This window comes from Pleurodeles waltl, chromosome 5, assembly GCF_031143425.1.
Source record: "Pleurodeles waltl isolate 20211129_DDA chromosome 5, aPleWal1.hap1.20221129, whole genome shotgun sequence".
Taxonomy (NCBI): Eukaryota; Metazoa; Chordata; class Amphibia; order Caudata; family Salamandridae; genus Pleurodeles; species Pleurodeles waltl.
This window is the reverse complement of record NC_090444.1, coordinates 872920292-872942623: the sequence shown is the minus strand read 5'-3', so window position 1 is coordinate 872942623 and position 22332 is coordinate 872920292. Positions and strand designations below refer to the sequence as shown.

The window sequence follows — 22332 nt, the reverse complement described above, 5'->3', positions numbered from 1 at the left end:
TGTTAGCCTATGGAGACCATTCACTGTAGTGGGGAAAAAACGAATGTAGCTATTTTCCCTCATGAGGACTTATAAAACATATTTTAGAAAGTCCCTGTTTATAGTTACACTGCACCCAACCCAGGGAGCACTTAGGGATGAATTATATATAAAAATAAGGTAGCTTAGGACTTTGGAAGTACTTTTGATTCCAAAGTTGCATTTGGGGTTAACTTTAAGGTAAAAGCAGCCAGCAAAGCAGGCCTGCCTTTAATTTGACACTGGGCACCACAGCAGTGCACCTATGGGTGTACTACCTATGCTGAGGTCCCTAAACCTACATGAACTACCATATACTAGGGACTTATAGGTAGGTTGACACAGCCAATTATACTTAGCCTAATTTGCATAATCCTTTTTACAAGGGAGCAATGACTCTGGGACTGATTAGCAGTACCCACGGCACAGTCAGAGTCAGTAACCACGAGTATCAGTCAAAAAGTTTGGGAGAACAGGGCAAAAAGGAGGACTTTCCTACAAAAATGTATTGAAACTTAAAGAAATCTCCTAAAAGAGAAAAACTAAAGAAAACCTTGTTGATAAACTATTTTTCCTGACTTGCTACTTTCTGTTTTTTGCAGGATAATTGCCCTCTTCTGTATAACCCACGTCAGTTTGATTATGACAAGGATGAAGTTGGAGACCGATGTGATAACTGTCCGTATGTGCACAACCCTGCTCAGATTGACACCGACAACAATGGAGAAGGGGATGCCTGCTCAGTTGACATTGATGGAGATGGTACGTGCAAAAGCCCACTATGTCCATCAAAAATTTTAACTATTTGATCTAACACTTACATTGGCTTCTCTTTGGGCTTTCAGCTGCTTAGATGGGTAAGATAAATGAGGAATATGCATGTCCTACGTTTTAAACACAATAAACCCTGCACTATGGGGATTTAGAGCCTATCTTAGCAGTGACTTCTAGATATTAAAAAGGAAGGTTTAGGTTTTGGGAAAGACTTAATTTGCCAGGTCAACATGACAGTTTAAAAGTGCACACACAGGCTACAGGGACAGGCTTGGAGAAATGTTTAACAGTGCTATTGTAGTTGGTGGCACAATGAGTTCCGCGGTCAATATATAGTATTTAATTTACTGCCCCATGTACATGTAGTACCACATACTAGGAACTTAGAAGTAAATGAAATGTGCCAATTAGCTGTATTCCAATTTAACTATGTTTAGAAGGAGAAGCACAAGCACATTACCACTGTTTAGCAGGAGTCTAAGGGCCTGCAAAAAATCGGTTCAGCAAAAAGAAGGCAAAAATCTGGAGTTGGCCTGCAGAAAGGGCAAATCTCCAACACATATACCCCAGTTGACAGCTAGGGTAGGGTAAGTCCTAAAAGCCAACAAAAACAGGTTTAGCAAAAATAAGTTATTGAAGGAACAAATCTGGAGGAATACCACACAAAGAATGGTCATTTACTACATTAAGTAATAGAAACATCTGGTGGTTTGACTGTGAGCTGAAAGTCACAGCTCTGAATGAAGTATATGTTTCTTTTGAGAGTGTTACCATGCCCTCCAGGTATGCGGCTGACCTATCAAAATGGATTACAGTTCTCCATTGTGTACTGCTGACAGATAAAATGGCATTATGATTCATTTAAAATAAGGCACACCTAATATTTTGCCGCATAAAGGTGTTGTCATATATCATTTAGAAACATACTGTAAATCTGCACTTGAAAAGTTAAAGTAAAACCACTTACTACACAAAACAAGCTATCCCACAGCAATCAATAAAGGAATTCATGTAATCGGGTTTAGACTGCATACACAAGAAAAGGCTTCTTAAATGTGTCCTCTTCGCTGCAATTACTGCCTCCCATTCTAAAATGTTATGCTTTGTCCAATTTGTTTATATATTTGTGCAGTTTTCCAAAGTATGAATATTACCTAGAGGCAGTGGGGTGCTTCATACAGTCAAAATGTTAACAACAAAACTGGGAGGTTCCAAAAAGAAACAAAAACGGTCTCTTTGAACAATTACGCATTCAACTGAATACCCACATGGAATTCCATATGTAGTAATAAGGTATAAAATCATATATGATATGTTCAAAAGTAGAAAGCAGGCAGGGGACTTGAAAAGCCATTCAAAAGCATACCAGCCAGCAGAGCTGGAGAGAGAAAGAATGAGACGCATGATTAAATTAATGAACTTCGGTTGAAAAGATGTGTCCTTGGAAGAGGAGAAGCTTTAACTTTTCCTAAAGTTATCAAGAGAGGTGGTTGGGAATGCGCTGGACTTGTGTGGTGGCAGGGGAGGACCTGAGCCCCTTTAAACCCTGCTTCGTGCGCCCGCTTCGCGGGACGCGCTGGACTTGTGTGGCGGCAGGGGCGGGACCTGAGCCCCTTTAAACCCTGCTTCGCGCGCCTGCTTCGCGGGACGCGCTGGACTTGTGGGGCGGGACCTGAGCCCCTTTAAACTCTGCTTTGCGCGCCCGCTTCGCGCCCGGGCCAAGGGCAGGCCCGTCCTGCGCCCGGAAGAGGCTGGGCTGGGCCACATCTCTTTTTTACGTTTTGGGGACCAGTGATTAGAACTTGAACCCACAGCAGTGAGGCCTGAGGAGTTTAAGCTTATTGCAGTGCTTTAGTAGGCCCCCAGTTGGGGGGAACAGAGGAGCCAAGTGCGCACAAGTGAGAGTTTGATGGGCAGACGGAAGGGGGCGGCACCCCAGGAAAATCTTGGTAACAACAAAACCTTAGACGGTTTTCTCCACAAAGCTGTTGGAGCTCTAGAAAAGGAAATAGAGATGGTTGAGCGCCGTTTAACTGCCCCCTTACTGTTGGCCACTAGCTGCCAGTCATTATCCTCACCGCAAACTTCAACACAGCTTCTACAGTCGCATGACCCACAGATTGCTTTGGTTACTCCACCCACCATCCCTTCTAGAATTATCCAGGAGGGGATTTGGAGGAACAGTTACTTTTGATGACACAGCAACGGAAATTCATAAAGCTAATTCGGCTCAAGATCACCAACAAGTAGGCCCCCTGGAGAAGGCGCAGACTGATGGTGGGAGTAGGTTGAGAGCTCTACATCTTCCACCAGAATCATGCCCATATGTTCTTGTCATCACAAATGTTCCCAAACTTAAAATTAACATTTTGGAAACCTTCACTGAACTGAAAAATAAGGTCATATATTGGCTACATACTAATGCCAGATTTGAATTTCTAATGGTACCTTCAATATTGATGGTGAGGAGGGTGGGCTGGGTGGGTCCATTTAAAAGCCCGGTACAGTGGATTGCATTGTCGTTAATTTTGACTCACCTGCCCTTGTTCAGCAGCTTTCTCTAAACACCTGTAAATCCAATCCCCTAGCTGGAGAAGCATATCTGTGTAGACTTCAAGCTTTTTATCCCCAAGCAGTCATACCAGTCATTAGTGGGTCGTTATCAGCGCCCGGAGGCTCCTCCTGTTCTCAGTCGCAGTTTGCCCCCCAGTTAGGATGTAGATTTTCTTCATCCTCCCTTTCTGAAGTAGATTGACTCAAAGACAGTCTCACACAGGGCTTACCTAAGTTCCTGGGAATTAGGCACCTAGATAGGGACCACCATATATCTAGAGCTGTTGGATCACGGGGATTAGGAATAAGTAGCCCAGAGGATGAGCAGACTGTTAATGCAGCCATTAGAGGCCTCACACCAATTTCTCCACCCACCCAGATAGAACCCTGTAATCTGGAAATTAGTCAGATTTCATCCCTTTGTGAAATGAATGGGTTGATTACCTTCCCAGGAGTCAGTGAGGTGAGAGGAGCCCATGTGAGTAATCCAGTTTTAGAACCAATAGGTCACAACAACTGTGGGACTACTTTACCTGTCATGGTATCTGATTTGAACACGATTGGCTCCGAACCTATTGGGGTGAGAGATCCTTTGGGTGACAAAGCAGCGGGTTGTGCAAATGAGAGCAGCCTAGCTATGACTGTAAGGGGTACCAAGCTTTCTTATGGCACTCCATCTATTAGAGTGCAATCCCCGGCCTAAGCACTGCAAGGTAGAGCAGATGTGTCAGACACAGTCCTCAGCTGGAATACTGCAGGACTGGAGAATAAAATGCGTATTCCTGAATGGGGCAAATTTATAGACGAACATCAGATATGTCTTTTTCAAGAAACATGGGCGTTGGAGCCCAAACACAGAATTGGTTTCAAAAGCTACTGGGTCTCAGCGCGCAAGGTGACCTCTGGGAGACCCTCGGGTGGATTGCTCATATGGCTCAGCTGTTCCCTCAAGTGTCAGGTCGAAGTAGTAGATATGGGTTTGTAGGAAAGTACCATCTTGCCTGGCATGTTAACCCCATATTTCAATGTATATATGTTGTTTTAGTCTATGTGTCATTGGGACCCTGCCAGGCAGGGCCCCAGTGCTCATAAGTGTGCCCTGTATGTGTTCCCTGTGTGATGACTAACTGTCTCACTGAGGCTCTGCTAACCAGAACCTAATAATTCCCTAGTATATGGTAGTGAGGTACCCAGGGTATTGGGGTTCCAGGAGATCCCTATGGGCTGCAGCATTTCTTTTGCCACCCATAGGGAGATCTGACAATTCTTACACAGGCCTGCCAGTGCAGCCTGAGTGAAATTTCACAGCCATTTACCACTGCACTTAAGTAACTTATAAGCCACCTATATGTCTAACCTTCACCTGGTGAAGGTTGGGTGCAAAGTTACTTAGTGTGTGGGCACCCTGGCACTAGCCAAGGTGCCCCCACATCGTTCAGGGCAAATTCCCCAGACTTTGTGAGTGCGGGGACACAATTACACGCGTGCACTATACATAGGTCACTACCTATGTATAGCGTCACAATGGTAACTCCGAACATGGCCATGTAACATGTCTAAGATCACGGAATTGTCACCCAATGCCATTCTGGCATTGGGGAGACAATTCCATGATCCCCCGGGTATCTAGCACAGAACCCGGGTACTGCCAAACTGCCTTTCCGGGGTCTCCACTACAGCTGCTGCTGCCAACCCCTCAGACAGGTTTCTGCCCTCCTGGGGTCCAGGCAGCCCTGGCCCATGAAGGCAGAACAAAGGATTTCCTCTGAGAGAGAGTGTGACACCCTCTCCCTTTGGAAATAGGTGTGATGGCTGGGGAGGAGTAGCCTCCCCCAGCCTCTGGAAATGCTTTGATGGGCACAGATGCTGCCCATCTCTGCATAAGCCAGTCTACACCGGTTTAGGGATCCCCCAGCCTTGCTCTGGCGTGAAACTGGACAAAGGAATGGGGAGTGACCACTCCCTTGACCTGGACCTCCCAGGGGAGGTGCCCAGAGCTCCTCCAGTGTGCCCCAGACCTCTGCCATCTTTGAAACCGAGGTGTTGCTGGCACACTGGACTGCTCTGAGTGGCCAGTGCCATCAGGTGACGTCAGAGACTCCTTCTGATAGGCTCTTACCTTTCTTACTAGCCTATCCTCCTTCCTAGGTAGCCAAACCTCCTTTTCTGGCTATTTGGGGTCTCTGCTTTGGGGAATTCTTCAGATACCGAATGCAAGAGCTCACCAGAGTTCCTTTGCATCTCCCTCTTCACCTTCTGCCAAAGGATCGACAGCTGACTGCTCAGGACGCCTGCAAAACCGCAACAAAGTAGCAAAGACGACTACTGCAACCTTGTATCGCTTCTTCCTGCCGGCTTTCTCGCCTGTTTCCTGGTGGTGCATGCTCTGGGGGTAGCCTGCCTCCTTCTTGCACCAGGAGCTCTGAAGAAATCTCCAGTGGGTCGACGGAATCTTCCCCCTGCAACCGCAGGCAACAAAAGACTGCATCACCGGTCCTCTGGGTCCCCTCTCAGCACGACAAGCGTGGTCCCTGGAACTCAGCAACTCTGTCCAAGTGACTCCCACAATCCAGTGACTCTTCAGTCCAAGTTTGGTGGAGGTAAGTCCTTGCCTCCCCACGCTAGACTGCATTGCTGGGTACCGTGTGATTTGCAGCTGCTCGGCTCCTGTGCACTCTTCCAGGATTTCCTTCGTGCACAGCCACGCCTGGGTCCCCGACACTCTAACCTGCAGTGCACAACCTTCTGAGTTGTCCTCCGGCATCGTGGGACTCCCTTTTCTGACTTCGGGTGGACTCCGGTTCACTCCTCTTCTAAGTGCCTGATCCGGTACTTCTGCGGGTGCTGCCTGCTTCTGTGATGGCTCCTTGACTTGCTGGGCGCCCCCTCTGTCTCCTCCTCCAAGTGGCGACATCCTGGTCCCTCCTGGGCCACAGTAGCATACAAAAACCCTAACCGCGACCCTTGCAGCTAGCAAGGCTTGTTTGCAGTCTTTCTGTGTGGGAACACCTCTGCAAGCTTCTTCATGACGTGGGACATCCATCCTCCAGAGGGGAAGTTCCTTATCCTCTTCGTTCTTGCAAAACACTAAGCTTCTTCCATCCGGTGGCAGTTTCCTTGCACCCTCAGCTGGCATTTCTTGGGATCCTGCCCACTCTCGACACTGTTGCGACTCTTGGACTTGGTCCCCTTGTCTTACCGGTACTCAGGTCCAGAAATCCACTGTTGTTCCATTGCTGGTGTTGGTTTTCCTTGCAGAATCCCCCTATCACGACTTCTGTGCTCTCTGGGGGTTGTAGGTGCACTTTACACCTACCTTACAGGGTCTTGGGGTGGGCTATTTTTCTAACCCTCACTGTTTTCTTACAGTCCCAGCGACCCTCTACAAGCTCACATAGGTTTGGGGTCCATTCGTGGTTCGCATTCCACTTTTAGAGTATATGGTTTGTGTTGCCCCTATACCTATGTGCTCCTATTGCAATCTATTGTAACTTTACACTGCTTGCATTACTTCCTTTTGCTATTACTGCATATTTTTGGTATTGTGTACATATATCTTGTGTATATTTGGCATCCTCATACTGAGGGTCCTCGCTGAGATACGTTTGGCATATTGTCATAAACATAAAGTACCTTTATTTTTAGTATATCTGTGTATTGTGTTTTCTTATGATATTGTGCATGTGACACCAGTGGTATAGTAGGAGCTTTGCATGTCTCCTAGTTCAGCCTAAGCTGCTCTGCCATAGCTACCTTTTATCAGCCTAAGCTGCTAGAAACACCTCTTCTACACTAATAAGGGATAACTGGACCTGGCACAAGGTGTAAGCACCTCTGGTACCCACTACAAGCCAGGCCAGCCTCCTACAGGGTTGTCCCGATTTACAGGGCCTAATAGTATCGACCCTTAAAGAGAAACCGCTCCTAATAATTAACATCTACAGTAGGAGTATGGGCAGTGACTATGAGTCTGATGTTTTGACTATTTTGGATAGTCTTCTTTCCAGTAAAACTCCCACTCATTACATCCTAATTGCAGGAGATTTTAACGTTACTTTTGAGCCCTATCCTTTGGTCCAAGAATTATATAAAGAAGAGGATGCCTATTGGGGCATCCCACAACTGGTGTCGAGCAAAAGACCGAGAATGAATAGAACAGCTTATCAAGTTGCTGATATCACACTCGCACATGGTCTTCGGGCCTGTAACGGCCGCTCCCGCTCTGACGCTAATACCCATTTCACCTTTAGGCGTGGAGCCCAAAAGAGCTGCAGCGCATGGTGGTTTAGTAATACATGCAGGGAAGCACAGCATAAGTTATTGAGAGCCCTGAGAGGGGGGCATATAAGATAATCAAGGAAGGACTACAAGCAGGAACTTAGCAGGGCATGCAGGAGCTGGGAGGAGTCTAGATGGGCTGCCCTGCTGGAGTGTGCAGAAGCGAATGACACTTCTAGGTTCTTGGAAGTGATTGCAGACGATAGCGGGGATCCCTGTCCTCAGCCTGGTACCTCAGTCCTTCCCGCAGTGTGGGCCGAATATTTTGGCCGATTATATTCAGGGCCAGCTGAAGTTACTACCAGGGAACCAGATGATATCATGATTTCCGTGGGCCTCTCCAATTAAATTTACCTTGGCAGAAACCAAGGCTGCAATAGTCTCATTGAATTGGTTAAATGCTCCGGGTCCTGATAAAATCCCAGGCGATCTTTATAAGACAAGACCTGATATATGGGCCCCTTATCTGAATCTGGTCTGGAATGCAGTTGCAGCAGGAGCTCCTGTCCCACGCTCCTGGAAGGGAGCAGAGATAGTTCCTCTTTTTAAAAAATGTAGTCCCTGCGATCCTGCTAATTACCGCCCAATATGTTTACTTGATAATTTCCAAAAAATCTTTGCGAAGCATGTCCTGTTCCACCTTGAAGAATGGATTTCAGAGTCCGAAGCCATCTCTGATTTACAGGCAGGGTTTAGACCCGCAGTCAGTACCATAGATCAGGTCCTGAGGTTCCTAGCAATCAAATGGAAGACCGTGGAAGTAGGAGGGGGAAATCTGTATGTGGTTTTTATTGACCTTAGAGCCGCATTTGATTTGGTTCCCAGGAACTTGCTATGGGTGACATTATGTAACATGGGCGTTCCCAAAGGTCTCCTGAAACTTACTGTTCGATTGCACGAGAACACTTATGCACAAGTTAGGAGCGGTAAGGACGGCGATCTAACAGACCCAGTTGTCATCAGAAGAGGAGTCAGGCAAGGCTGTGTTCTAGCCCCTACCCTCTTCCTTTTATATATAAATAATTGCATCAAATACTTAGTAAGTTGTATCAATGATTCGCCTAAGCTGGCGGGAAGAAAGTGCCATGTTTGCTTTATGCGGACGATACTATCCTGCTGGCCAAAACATCTATGGGAATCCCAAATTTGGTTAACCAATTCTGTGCATTCTGTAGAGATTATGGGCTGGACGTTAATGTTAAGAAAACAAAACTTATGATATACAGTGCCCCGAAAAAGAGAATAAAAGCAAATATAGTAATTAATTCAGTCCTTTTGGAGAGTGTCTCGGAGTATGATTATCTGGGCATTAGGCTATCGGTTTTGGGCAATTGGGATGCAGCTATTAGAAAAGGGGCACTCACTATAAGTCAAAGAGGCAGAGCACTAGAACGAAAGGCAAGAGCTGCAGTGAGCCCCCCTCTGAAGTTCAAGTTCGTGCTGCTGCCCTGTTTGAAGCGTAACTTTGGGGTTCCTATAGACAATTGGATATTCTACAACCTAAAGAAAATAATTTTCTTAGACATATATCTAGGTTAGGGAAGGGCACACCGATGATCCCTCTCAGACTCGACTTAGGAATAAATAGCATTAAATATACAGTGGGTCTGAGACCACTTTTATATTGGATCCGATTATGGAAAACTGAAGCACTGGAACCCAAGGAGGGGTAGGATAGGTAGCTGGGTTGTGAATGTTTTTTGCATTGTGATGTAGTGTTCTTTAAAGTGGTGAGAGTTGAACACGAATCCTTTCACTCCTCACCTGAAATAGAAATTCCCAGGACCAATGTAAGGGCACTGGGCAGAAAAGGAGAAGAGGGCTATAAAAGGAAGACATAGATATTTTGGATATATCTTACAGTGAACTGGTCATACATGTGGACATCTCTTATTTTGACAGAAACCGCCATCAATGTGTTAAAAGTTTGACGGACAACTCCTTCAAACAAGACAGTACTTTCCATCAAACTTTTAAACTGTTTTATTATTTTCAAAAACAAAGTTCCAAAACAGGTTTTTTTTTTTAATAATGAAGGACAGTGAAAATTGGCTCCCCACTGTAAGTCAGGTGGGTTATCAAATAGCCAAGCTTCTGAAAGCTTGTACTGCACTGGGCCTTCAGAGGTGTATGTCAGCAGCAGAAATGGAAAAGCCTCTGCCGCTGACATACAGAAGTTCTGCTTGATTCTGAATAGGATGGTGTAACTTCAGCTTAATGGAGAGGGTGGTCCGTCACCGTTACAACAGAGTATGCTCTCTGCCAAACTCCAACTTTCTAGGTTACTTCAAATCCACTATGAATACAAGGTTTTTTTATTTGGGATGTAGGGGTTGGTTTATGGTTAGTGGTCAATGTGGACCTTAGGCCCTCATTACAAGTGTGGCGGTCCTCAACCCGTCACACTCGCGGTGACGGTCGGTCCTCCACACTCCAGAGAGTCCGACAACCCCATTACAACCTTGGTTGGGGGCCCTCTTAAAGAACACCGTCCCCACCAGGAACATGGTTCCCGGCCTGTTAACATCAGCCTGAGTTGTACTCAGCTAGGGCGGTGCTGAACTTAACGTCACCTGGCTGAGTACAGCTCAGATTTCTGCCATGAGAAGGATTGCAGAAAGCCAGTGCCTGGGGCCACAGGGACGCCCCTGCACTGCCCATGACATGGGCAGGACAGAGCCCCCCCTGCCCAGCACCATCAGAACATGCACTGTCTGCTTTGCAGACAGTGCGCATTCTGAAGGTGCTGGCATGCTACGATATTGGCCTTTGCTCCCTTAAGAGAGTTGAGACCAATAGCAATATCGTAGTGGCGGGAACCATGTATTACTATGCTCCCACCTGCCAGCCTGCTGGGAACACTGCAATATGCGCAGGGGGGATGTCACCACCATGGTGGTGGCGTCCTCCCTGCAAGTTTGGCAGTCACAAGGTGGAGCCACCAAACTCATAATGAGGCCGTTAGTCACACAAATGAAACTATGATTTTGGTTCCCAAGAAAAAAGTTATGAATACCCCTATATTAGAGTTTGAACCTGATGGCATGCGGTCTCTTTTTAGAAATCCCCTTCCCACATCTAGAAGGGTAGGCTCGGCTTTCAGGTGCCAATTGAAAGAGACCGATGCTAAATCCACTCATTTGTTTATCCTCCATAATGAAACGAATTGCCCATATTCTGAAATATAGCATGCCAGATAAACTGTTCTTAAAAACATAGATTGCATAGGGCTCTGTGGCTGATGCATCAGTGCAGTCTCTTAATACTAACAGGTTTTTCTATACTAAAGGGATGTGCACAAAAAACGGTATTACTAAGTTTGCAAACAGTCCAAAAAGGTGTGGCATCAATAAATTACTCATTTCTCAGCATGCTTTTGCTACAACATCCCAATGTCGAATCTTCATTTTTTTTTAGCATCTCGTGCACTTCCTCCCCCACCCGGCCCATTTTTCAGTGACGCTTCATAACCTGTGTACATGTATGTGGCTGTTAGACCAAAAGTTTCAAAATTATAGTTGTTAAAGTTCACTTCCTTGTGATAATGAAAGTCTTTGATGTTTATTGTAACTGCATTCAAGTGAAATATTTACATTCAGTGTCCGAGAGGACACACACTGTAGCAGTAACTGAAGGATAAGTGATGTCAGAAGTTTCTTAGGCACTGATCTGTGCAATGTGATCTTGTAAATGTGTAATTCTGATGAATTATATTTCAGAAATTCTAAATGAACTGGACAACTGTCCATATGTGTACAATACTGACCAGAAAGACACTGACCAGGACGGCGCAGGAGACCAATGCGACAACTGTCCCTTGATCCCGAATCCTGATCAGGTAAATAGTTTTCCCATGTATTTCTCGTCTATAGATGACAGGCTGCCTCACCTATCTCAGGCATTGGGGTTTCTGTATGTGTCATAAATATCAACTCTAAAAATGCTACTACTTGTCTCATGATATTAGTTCTGTTCCCTTGGTCACTTGGTGAAGAGGTGTACAGCAGGGAAGTAAAGCTGGAAACCCCTTCTCTGAGTGGGTTTCTATCTCATCTTTGGAGACTTTTGCAGCTGATGGGTAGTATAGGTTTTAAAAACCCCTAAGACAGAAGTGCCAGCTCACAAGTTGTCAATTGATTTTGGCTTCCTTCCCACGGTCACCTGGTATGGAGCTGAAATCACATGGTGGCAGAGAAACAGAGCTGGAAACCACTGCACAATGTGGCTTGCCAGCTTGTCTTTTGAAGCTCTGAGCAGAGGATGCCCATTAAAAGTGAGAAAACGTCAAGAGATGTGAAAGCACCCCAGGACATTGGAGACAGACTCAATGACCCTTTTCTTTTTTTAGTTTTGTTTTGGGGGGAAGGAGTGGGGGGGTCTTGGTGAGGAGCAGATTTCTTCCTACGTCTCTTGGAATGAACCCACGCTCCCTCTAAGTTGGCAGGTCTACTAGGACGTCAGCAGCAGGATTTTGTTTGTTTTGTGGTGGGGGACAAGTTGGTGGGGGAGGTGGCAAGAGTTTGTTTTAGGCAATTCTTGACATGAAGCCTCACCTCCCTTCAAGGCACCTGTCCCCTTTCACATGGTGACTCCTTTAAGTTGGCAAGGGTGACGTGTGTATAGATTGGCCCAGTATCTTCCCTGTTGTTGGGCTCGAGTTTCACAACAATCTCTTTTGATCTGTAGATCCACAGGATAACATTGTACAGGCTTGTTGAAAGTATTTGCAGGATTAAAATCTTAAAGCAGACTTTAACCACCTTTCCCCACACACTCTGGTTCTCAAATCATTGTTGCATTAATGGCACAAGTGAATGCTTTGGCAAGACTTTATTTCTGGCCCCATAGCTCCATACAATAAGTTGCTACTATCATTTCACGCTCACCAGTTATGCTGCGGGGCTGAATCTTAGTTTAAAGCAGTATAGGTGGCAAAGAGCTAAAAGGGACTGATCATGGGGGTAGGGTGGTAGGTAGAGGCCAGTGAGTATGACCTGTAGCTAGCTAGAGCAAATGCCTTACTGCTCACTTACTGCACACTCTCCTCCTGCAAAAGGCAGGCTACAAATTCCTGCAAAAGCCAGGCTACAAATGTTTCAATGTGAACTGCAAAAAAAAGAAACCTGTTGCTCATATTTACCAAAGGTTTACATTGGCAATTGCAGACTGCAGAGAAGAACAGAGAGCAGCGATGGGTCACCTGACAAGCGCAAAAGCTATTTTGTGCTGAAACATGACCTTTGTGCAGCACCCATTCCTCTTTGTACGATTTCCCTGTTAACTTACGCAAAGGATAATTTCCAAAGAAGGCCAACGCAAAAGCCTTTACATAGCGCTACTAAAGTTGCATGCCCAGGCTTTGCCCCAAATACTAATGCCAATCAAAAGGAGGTGCAAGCAATAAGCAAGTGGTGCATCATTAGCTACAATAAATATACACTTTACCAGAAATAAGAATAATTTTCAATCTTAGAGTAACTTATTGTTGGACCTGGCCCTGTTTGCAGGTTTATCCCCAGACTTTTTGCCTATGGCCTCCTATTTTTCTGACCCTTTTTTTGTTTGTTGTAGGACTCTGGGCACTTTAACCCTGCTGTCTAGTTCTAAAATGCATTTTCTGTCTGCGTAAATTGTGATTATGATTGGTTATCCATGATTGATATATTTGATTTACTAGAAAGTCCCTAGAATAGTGCACCATGTGTGCCCAGGGCCTGTAAATCCAATGCTACTTGTGGGCCTGCAGCATTGATTGTGCCACCCAGATGAGTAGCCCTGTAAACATGTATCAGACCTGCTAATGCAGTGTCTGCGTGAACATTTTTACACTGCCATGTCGACCTGGCATGTGCACCCACTTGCCAGGCCCAAACCTTCCCTTTTACTACATTTAAGTCACTCCTAAAGTAGGCCCAAGGCAGCCCCATGGGCAGGGTGCAGTGTATTTAAAAGGTAGGATATGTCCTGATAGTGAAATACTGACAAATTCGTTTTTCAATATTGTGAGGCCTAATTCTCCCATAGATTAACATGTGGATTGACTTGAAATAACTCTCAAGTATAATTTCCCATTGTGAGCAGATAGTGATGTGGAGTTCACAATTTAAAAGTACAATTGTAAGTGAGGGTGGTTTTTAAATTGCGTGTTTGAACATATCACTTTTAGAAAGTGGGCATTTTCTTGCTTAACCATTCTGTGCCTCTGCCTGCCTGTGGAATCGACATCTGGTTTAGACTGACAGCGGCTGGTCATGCATGCACTCTAGACAGTCACCTAAAGGGAGCTGAGGTGTGCCCTGCATATCCTGATGACCCATCAACTGGCTGATGGGTCTTCTTTAGCAATAGTGATGGGAGGAGTTTTCACTGACACCTGGCTAGGGCTGTGACTGTCCTCTCACAATGCTGTCTCCAGCCCCTGGACTGTATCTAGAGCCAGGCCGCGGCAAGGCAGGATCTTGTGAATAACAGAGACTTTCATTTGATGTTTGCCTACTTCAAAGGCAGAAATGAGTACAAGTAGTGGACCCAAAAGCCCCAGCGTTAGAACACTCATGGATCAAGAGGAGACTCTGCCAAGGAGAAGAGCTACAGAGCTGTGAGGATGAGTACTGCCCCTTTGCTGTGTGTGCTTTGCTGGGTTGGCCTGCAGTTGCTGCTTCTGCTTTGGAGAGGACAAAGACTGGACTTTGCTGTGTACCCTGGTTGTGAAGTTTCTCCAAGGGCTTGCACTGCGCTTCCCTCCTGCTAAGAAGTCTCAGGGACAGCAAACACTTCACCTACCAGCCTCTGGGTTCTCATGCTGAAAACCCTGACTCGCTGGGTGGTGCCCATTCCAGTTCCGGGGCCCTTGGGAGTGAAAGCCTGCATAAAAACAAGAAGAACAATGCACATCAACTCCGGGCGACTACTGAAGCGGTGGCTGACTCTGTGCCACTGCCTGCACCCAAAGCTGTGGTCCCTGTTGAAGTGCAACGATCTCAACTGACGCTGCTGGCCCAATGCTGCCGCAGCGCCTCTGAAGTACTGTGACATTGTGGGTCCCGAGTGACGTGTCATCGGCGTCCGACTCCGCCGCAGTGCCTGTGGCCCGGTGGTGTGACCGCGACCCTGTGAAGTCAACTCAGCGCATCTTGACCCGCTGGGCTCATCGACCCCACTGGATTTTTAGGAACCAACACCTCACTGCCTCAACTCTGCTGCCTCCCTAAGGAACCAACACCTCACCTTCATGAGGAACTGACACCTCACCTACTACGTAGCAGCACGGAACAGCTGCTGCACCGGCTTCAGCGATGTCTCACCTCCCCAACTCTGTGCTACCTCTTTGACTCTGCCTTGTTTCTAAAGTACTGTATCTGGGGTCCGCTCGACTCTGTGACCAGCGCTGCACTCCCTCACAAGTGGCATCAGACTGTTTAGAATGACTCCGTCACAGCGCCATGATAGTACCAGTTGGAGCTATTGTGTTTCTAAGCTCTTTATTGGGATTTAATCTTTAAAAATGTATATCTTTGCTTGTATATGTTGGATTTTGTCAATTTGGTAATGTTTACTTAGATAAATATTGCTATTTTTCTATACTGGTGTGGTGTCCATTTGTAGTGTTTTTACTGTGTTACTGTGTGTGAGTATAAATTCTTAACAAATTACCTCTGAGTTAAGCCTGGCTGGTTTTGGCAAGCTACCAAGGGGGTGAGCAGGTGTTATATTAGGTTTGTGACTCCCTTACCCTGACTAGAGTGAGGGTCCCTGTAGGAATTTGGCTCTGTATGTACTATACCAAAATTAGGTGCACACAGTCCAGGGGTTCCCTAAGGCTTAACAGAGGCTAAAGTAGATAATACTAATGCTAATGCTGTCTTTTTTGGTAGTGTGGTCAAGCAGTTAAGCTTATCAGAGGGTAGTGCAAAGCATTTGTTGTACACACACAGTCAAGAAATGAGGCATGCCGTCAATGACTAACTCCAGGCCAATTGTTTTTATATAGCAAAACTATATTTTGCTACTTATTACTAGAACCAGAAATACATTGTTGTAGGTAAGTACAGTTATCAATAGGTATCAAGCATATGTATCAAATATACTTTGTTTGACTTTAGCAGGTAAAGTAGTTTTCTATGTAAAAAAACTGCAATTTTCCATAGGAATCAAAGCGGACCTAGGGGAGGAAAAGTATTAGTATGCTTTGAAGATAAGTAATTGACTGATGGTTCCAGTCTCTGGGGGTTAGGAAGTCCACAGGTCAAAGTTCAAGTTGACTCCAAACATACACCACCAGCAACATGGGACCGACAGGGTGTAAAGGTCAAAGTTGATGTTGAGTTTAGGATGGTATCCTATGGAGACTTTGGGCACTCAAAGAAGATCTACTGGTAGATAAGTACCTGTGTCCTTGGGGAGCAGACCTGCGCGGTTTAGAAGAGCACCGGGGTGGGCCACAGGTCTACACCTAACACACACCCTCAGCGGCACAGGGGCAGCCGGGCACAGAGTGGAAACACAGAGCTGGGCGCCCTGTGCTTTTCAATATGGGGACCCCAGGGGTCACAAAAGATACTGCAGGCTGGGTCCAGGGGGTCGTTTCTGGGAAACCAAAGGCTGAACAGGTAGGAGAGGCACCTGCTGGATGTTGCTGGACCGTTAGTTAGATTCCCTAAGGCCAGGAGCTGCGGGTGCAGGGGTCTCCTTTGGCATCGGGAATCTTCATCGGATCCAGTCGCGGTCAGGGGGGTCCTCCATATTCAGGCTGCAGGTGTTATTGTGTTGGTCAGGAGGGGTCAACCCAGGGTGGACTCGAGGTCGGAATCGCCTGGGGGCCTTCTCTGGACCAGTGGGACACCTGGACTCGGGCCGTGGGCATGGAGATGCAGCGTGGGCAGGGCTCGCAGATCCTGGGTGGTTCTGGAGTCCTTTCGGGACAGGGCCATTGTCCTCAGGAGTTCTTGGTCCTCTGCTGTGCAGGCAGTCCTCTGGTGGTTTGTAGAGGTTGCTGGTCCTGCCGGATGTGTCACCTTCTTTGAAGCTGCAGACAGGCCGGTAGAGCTGAGGCCAAGTCAGTTGTCGTCTGATGTTTTCACTACTGGGGTCGGCTTAGCAGTCCTTCTTCTTTCTTCTTTCTTCTGAGATTGCCAGGAATCTGGTGAGTAATGTTCAAGGGAGCCCTAAATACTAGATTTAGGGGCGTTACAGGGGTCAGAGGGCAGTAGCCAATGGCTACTGTCCCTGAAGGTGGATACACTCTTCCCGTGCCCACTCCTTTTGGGGAGGGGGACACATTCCTAACCCTATTGGCCCCTGTTCTCCAAAACAAGATGGAGTATTCTGCAAGGAGGGGATCACTTCAGTTCTGGACACCTTAGGGGTGGTCCCAGTTAAGTGGTCACTCCTCCTTATTTTTCCTAATTTTCCGGCCAGACTTTCCACCAAAAGTTGGACTTGATCTGGGGGCAGGCATCTCCACTAGCTGGAGTGCCCTGGGGCACTGTAACAGGAGACCTGAGCCTTTGAGGCTCACTGCCAAGTGTTACAGTTCCTGCAGGGGGAGGTGTGAAGCATCTCCCCCCAGAGCAGGCTTTGTTTCTGATCCGAAAGAGCACAAACGCTCTCACCCCATTGGGTCAGAAACTTGTCTGTTAGTGGCAGGCTGGCACAGACTGGTCAACCTTACACTTAAGATTAGGGTGAAATGCATTGTACAATAAATCCAACGCTGGCACCCAGTGTGGGTTTATTGTGCTGAGAAGTTTGATACCAAACTTCCCAGCCTTCAGTGAAGCCATCATGGAGCTGTGGAATTTGTAATGACAAACTCCCTGCTCATGTACTTAATATAACCACACTGCACTTACAATGTCTAAGAGTGGACTTATACACTATAGGGGCATATTGCTCATGCAGCTACTCCCTCACCTGTGGTATAGTGCACCCTGCCTTAGGGCTGTACGGCCTGCTAGAGCAGTGACTTACCTATGCCACGGGCAGTGGTTTGTGGGCATTGCACCCTGGAAAGGGTGCCATGTTGACTTTGCCTTTTTCTCCCCACCAGCACACACAATCTGCAGTGGCACCGTGCATGTGCTTGGTGAGGAGTCCCTAGGGGTGGCATAATACATGCTGCAGCCCTTAGGGACCCCCCCTGGTCACAGAGCCCTTGGTACTACTGGTACCTTTTACAAGGGACTTAGCTGTGTGCCGGGGGGTGCCAATTTTGGAAAGAACACTGGTGCCATAGCCTGGATAGCAGGATCCCAGCACACAGTCAGTCAAGTTAGCATTGATCCCAGGCAAAAAGTGTGATGTAACCATGCCAAAAAGAGCACTTTCCTACACAATCCCCTCCCATACGAAAGAGGATGAGACTAACGTCAGGGACAGCAAATACTTCACCTATCAGCCTCTGGGTTCTCATGCAGAGGACCCCTGACTTGACAGGTAAGCTCACTCCAGTTCCTGGGCCCTTGGGAGTGAAAGCTGGCATAAAAACAAGAAGAACCATTCACATCAACACCGGACGACTCCAAAACTGGCACCGCTGCCTGATTCCGCACCGCTACCTGCAACCAAAGCAGTGGTCCCTGCAGAAGTGCAACTGCTGCGAATGAAGCCGAAGGGCCCGATGCCACTGGCTAGACACCGCTGCAGCGCCTCTGACGTCCTGCGACATCCTGAGTGCCGTGTCACAGACTTCCATGACATCCGACTGTGCCGCAGCGCCTGTGGCCCTTTGGTGTGACCGGAACCATGTAAAGTTGCCTCATCACATCTTGACCCGCTGTACTCTTCGAACCCGCCGGATCGTCAGGAACCGACACCTCACCGTCGATGCCACCTCACCTCTGCTGCCTCTGTAAGGAACCGACGCGTCACCTCTGTGAGGAACCAACACCTCACCTCCTGCCTAGCAGCATGGAACTGACGCTGAACCGGCATCAGTGATGGCTCACCTCCCCGACTCTGTCCTACGTCTTTGACTCTGCCTAGTTTCTAAGGTACTGTACCTACGGTCTGTGCGACTCCGTGACTGGCACCACACTCCCTTGCAAGTGGCGTTGGATTGTTGGGAATGACTACTTCATGATGCCTTGATAGCACCATTTGGAGCTATTGTGTTTCTAAGGGCTTTATTGTGGTTTAATCTTTAAACATTCATATTTTTGCTTGTGTATGTTGGATTTTTGTTGTTTTGGTCTTGTTTTACTTAGATAAATAATGGCTATTTTTCAAAACTGATGTGACGTCCATTTGTAGTGTTTTTACTGTCTTAGTGTTTGGGTACAAATACTTAACACATTGCCTCTGAGATGCTTGTGCCAAGCTACCAAGGTAGTGAGTAGGGGTTATTTTAGGTGTGTGACTTTCTTACCCTGACCAGAGTAAACGTCCCTACTTGAACAGGGTGTAAACTGACTGATAACTAAAAACCCAATTTCTAACACTTATCATATATCTCTTCTTTGCAATTCCTTAGTAACATACATAAAAACATGTAAACAATTGCAATTGTCATGGGTACTTTTTCCGGATTAGATTATATGATTTTCTTACCAGAATTTCAAATTACAGACACAGGGCCTAGCTAGTTAGACCCTCATATGGAGATCTCCGTAAGTGTGTTTTTTTTTTAATATATATTTTTTATTAACATTTCACTGTCACATAAGTACAATTCAAATTATGGCATAAACAGGTTACCGTTCTGTTCGCAGTCAACAATGTTAATAACACACCAAGCTACTGCAAGTTCTAGGGCTAACATCATAGTGTTCTCTATGTCTGTACCTCAGGATTAAGGTTTCCCAGTGCCTGGTTCATTAAAACCTCTTGGTTATTCATTCCTTCCGTGTGTTCACCGTAACGCCGTTTTGTTATTGTGTCTACATAACAGTCTTAACTAATATTAAATATTATTTTAACGTGGTGGCACTGTTGTGAGTTGGTAATTCCAATTGCTGGGATAAGCCTCCTATCTCCTCCACCGGGGCGTGGGTTAGTACCCTTCACATTTCACAGTCTCCACCTGCTCGTTGGTGGGTAGATGGGCCTCTAGGTCAAGTCTGTCTACGCCCTATTTCGCTCAGTCCGATCCCGCTGCCATCTCCATCCACCCATCCCACGTGGTCCCTGGCCCCCCTCACCGGCCCTCCCACGGCAGGCGCTATGTCTCCCACATCCTTCTTTCCCCATTCCCTGACCTACAGCTCATTCTGGCTCTTCCAATGCTGTCTCCCTTCCCTTCACCATGCAGTCCCAGCTTGTCAGTATTCCTTCCCACGCCGTGGCTATAGGGGTTTGACGGAGGCCCCGCGCCTCTTCACCCTTCAGGACATGTAGCTCCGCTCTAGCCCACTTCACCACGTCCCACCTCCACTCACTCAGTGGAGGGCCTCTGGAAGGTTTCCAGCCCATCGTGATCCGTCTCCTATAGAGGGCCAGAGCAAGATCAAGGAAGCGCCCCTTCACCTTCCCGTGTGGGAAACCCATTTTGAGACCCAGTAGGCACATAGTTGGGGCCAGGGCCAATTCCACCTCAAACAATTGCGTCAGGTCCGCTAGTACTTCAAACCATACCATGTGGTCAAAGTCAGCGTCCACATCCCCGCATCTGGGGCATGTCTTGGGGGTTCCGCCATATATTATCGACAGTCGGCGCGGGGTAAGGTACGTCCTATGAATATAGTTGTACTGAATATATCTTAGTCGTGTGTTTCGGGAGACGGTACGAGGGTAAGGCAGAGTCCTACTCCACTCAGTGTCCGTCAACTCCCTTCCCACCGTCCTTTCCCATCTCTCGCTATGAGACTGCAGTGGGTCTAATGCTTCCTCGATTTGGGCCCGGTAAAGTTTAGCAATTAAGTGGGTGTCCTCCACAGATGTCAACAGAAGATGTAATACCCTGTGGGTGGCAGGTTCTGCATTGATCGTTTCCAAGTGTTCTCTTAGGGTATGTATCAGCTTCCGATACAAGAGGAACTGTCCCCGAGGGACTCCCCTGTCCGCTAGGTCAGTAAAGGATCTCAGCACACCCTCCCTGAATAGCTCCCCAACCGTCTCCACCCCCCGCTTTCTTCCAGGGTCCCAGCCCCGAGCCCGCTGGGTGTCTTCCTCCCGTGTCCACCACCAGGACCGATAACGGCAACGCAGGGGAGTAGGCGGGCCCACCCCACCCCGACTCTTCTCGGCATTCTCCAACATGATACAGCTACTCTCGTCATCAGGCTGTCTGCTTGAAGAGTCATCCTCCTATTTATCATACGTGCTATAATCCGCTCTATGCCTGTCTCACCATTGACGGTACTCCTGTCCAGTTGTCCTTTTCCAACAAACCACCTGGACGCCCACTGCAGTTGAGATGCCAAATAATAGAACTAAAAATCTGGGACTCCCAAGCCTCCCAAGAGGGTCGGCCTGCAAAAGGTCGAGAGTGCTGTGCGTCTACGGCCATCATCCCATATAAGTTCCCTGAGTAGGGTGTTCAATTCGCGGAACCATGCCGATGGGATCAGCAGCGGTAAATTAACGAAGTAATAAAGGAGGCGGGGTAGTATGATCATTTTAGATAATGATACTCTAGCTATTATAGTTAACTTCAAGGAGCGCCAGAACCTGACAGAAGCCCGCAGGGAGCGAAGTGCCCTACCGAGGTTACCATCCCGAGGTCCCCCACTTCATGAAACACTTGTATACCCTGGTACTTAAAGGTACATGGGGCCCAGATCACGTCCCCGGGGCACGAGGTGGGACGTTCACAGCTCGGCAGAACGGGGAAAACTAATGTTTTGCTTCTATTAAGGTGCAGTCCCGACAAGGCCCCAAAGTGTTCTAAGTTCCTCAGAGCCCAGGGGAGTCCAGTCTCCCCGTCCCTAAGGTAGATGGGTATATCGTCGGCCTATAGTGAAATGACTTGCTCAGATTGTCCCCATTCCACTTCTTTACCCACGCCATCCTCTTGTATCTGGGCCGCCAGAGGCTCAATGGCCAGGGCGAATAATAGTGGAGACAGAGGGCATCCCTGCCTAGTTCCCCTATACACTGGGTAGGGGTCAGATACCGTCCTGCCCGTCCTCACCCTAGCCAGGGGGGACACGTATAATAAGTCCACCCATTTTGCCCAACCCCCCACCCAGCCCCATTTGTATCATCACTGCCCTCGGGTAGTCCCACCTGACCGAGTCAAAAGCTTTCTCGAAGTCCACTGCAAGTAATAATCCCGCTGGGGGTTTCTCTTCTCTGGGCATATGTAGGACAGCGAAGAGATGCCTTAAATTCAGGGAGGTACTTTGGTTCGGGATAAAACCGTTCTGGTCTGCGTGTACCAGTGAGGGTATATGGCAAAGCAAACGGTTGGCCAAGATCTTACTGAGAATTTTGAAATCGCTGTTCAACATTGACAGGGGGCGAAAGCCGGCCACCGATGCCTCCTTTGATTTCAACTTGGGTAGAGGGACCACCAGTGCCTCCCTCAATGTATCCGGTAGCTCACCGCGTTGTAGTGCTTCCATGTACATTTCCACCTACTGGGGGACCAGTAGTGTCCCAATTTGTTTGTAAAAGTCCATGGGGAGGCCGTCCGTCCCAGGGGTCTTCTAAGGGGCTAGTTGTGCTATAGCATCACAGACCTCCTACGCTGTCACCGGGCCCCCTAGACCATCCCGCTCCTCATTTGTCAATGTCAGCAAGGGGAGCCGCTGCAAAAAACTATTGAGTGCA

The 22332-nt window shown here is 47.4% G+C and overlaps 1 protein-coding gene across 2 annotated transcripts in view; it reads left to right on the top strand.

Annotated features, from left to right (window-relative positions):
• THBS2 (thrombospondin 2) overlaps positions 1–22332 on the top strand; it is a 542122-nt gene that overhangs the window by 212694 nt on the left and 307096 nt on the right. For both annotated transcript variants that reach the window (XM_069234978.1, XM_069234977.1), the window contains exons 15-16: positions 621–780; positions 11343–11461. In XM_069234978.1, the coding sequence (XP_069091079.1) occupies positions 621–780; positions 11343–11461 (279 nt within the window). The remainder of the gene's footprint in view (positions 1–620; positions 781–11342; positions 11462–22332) is intronic.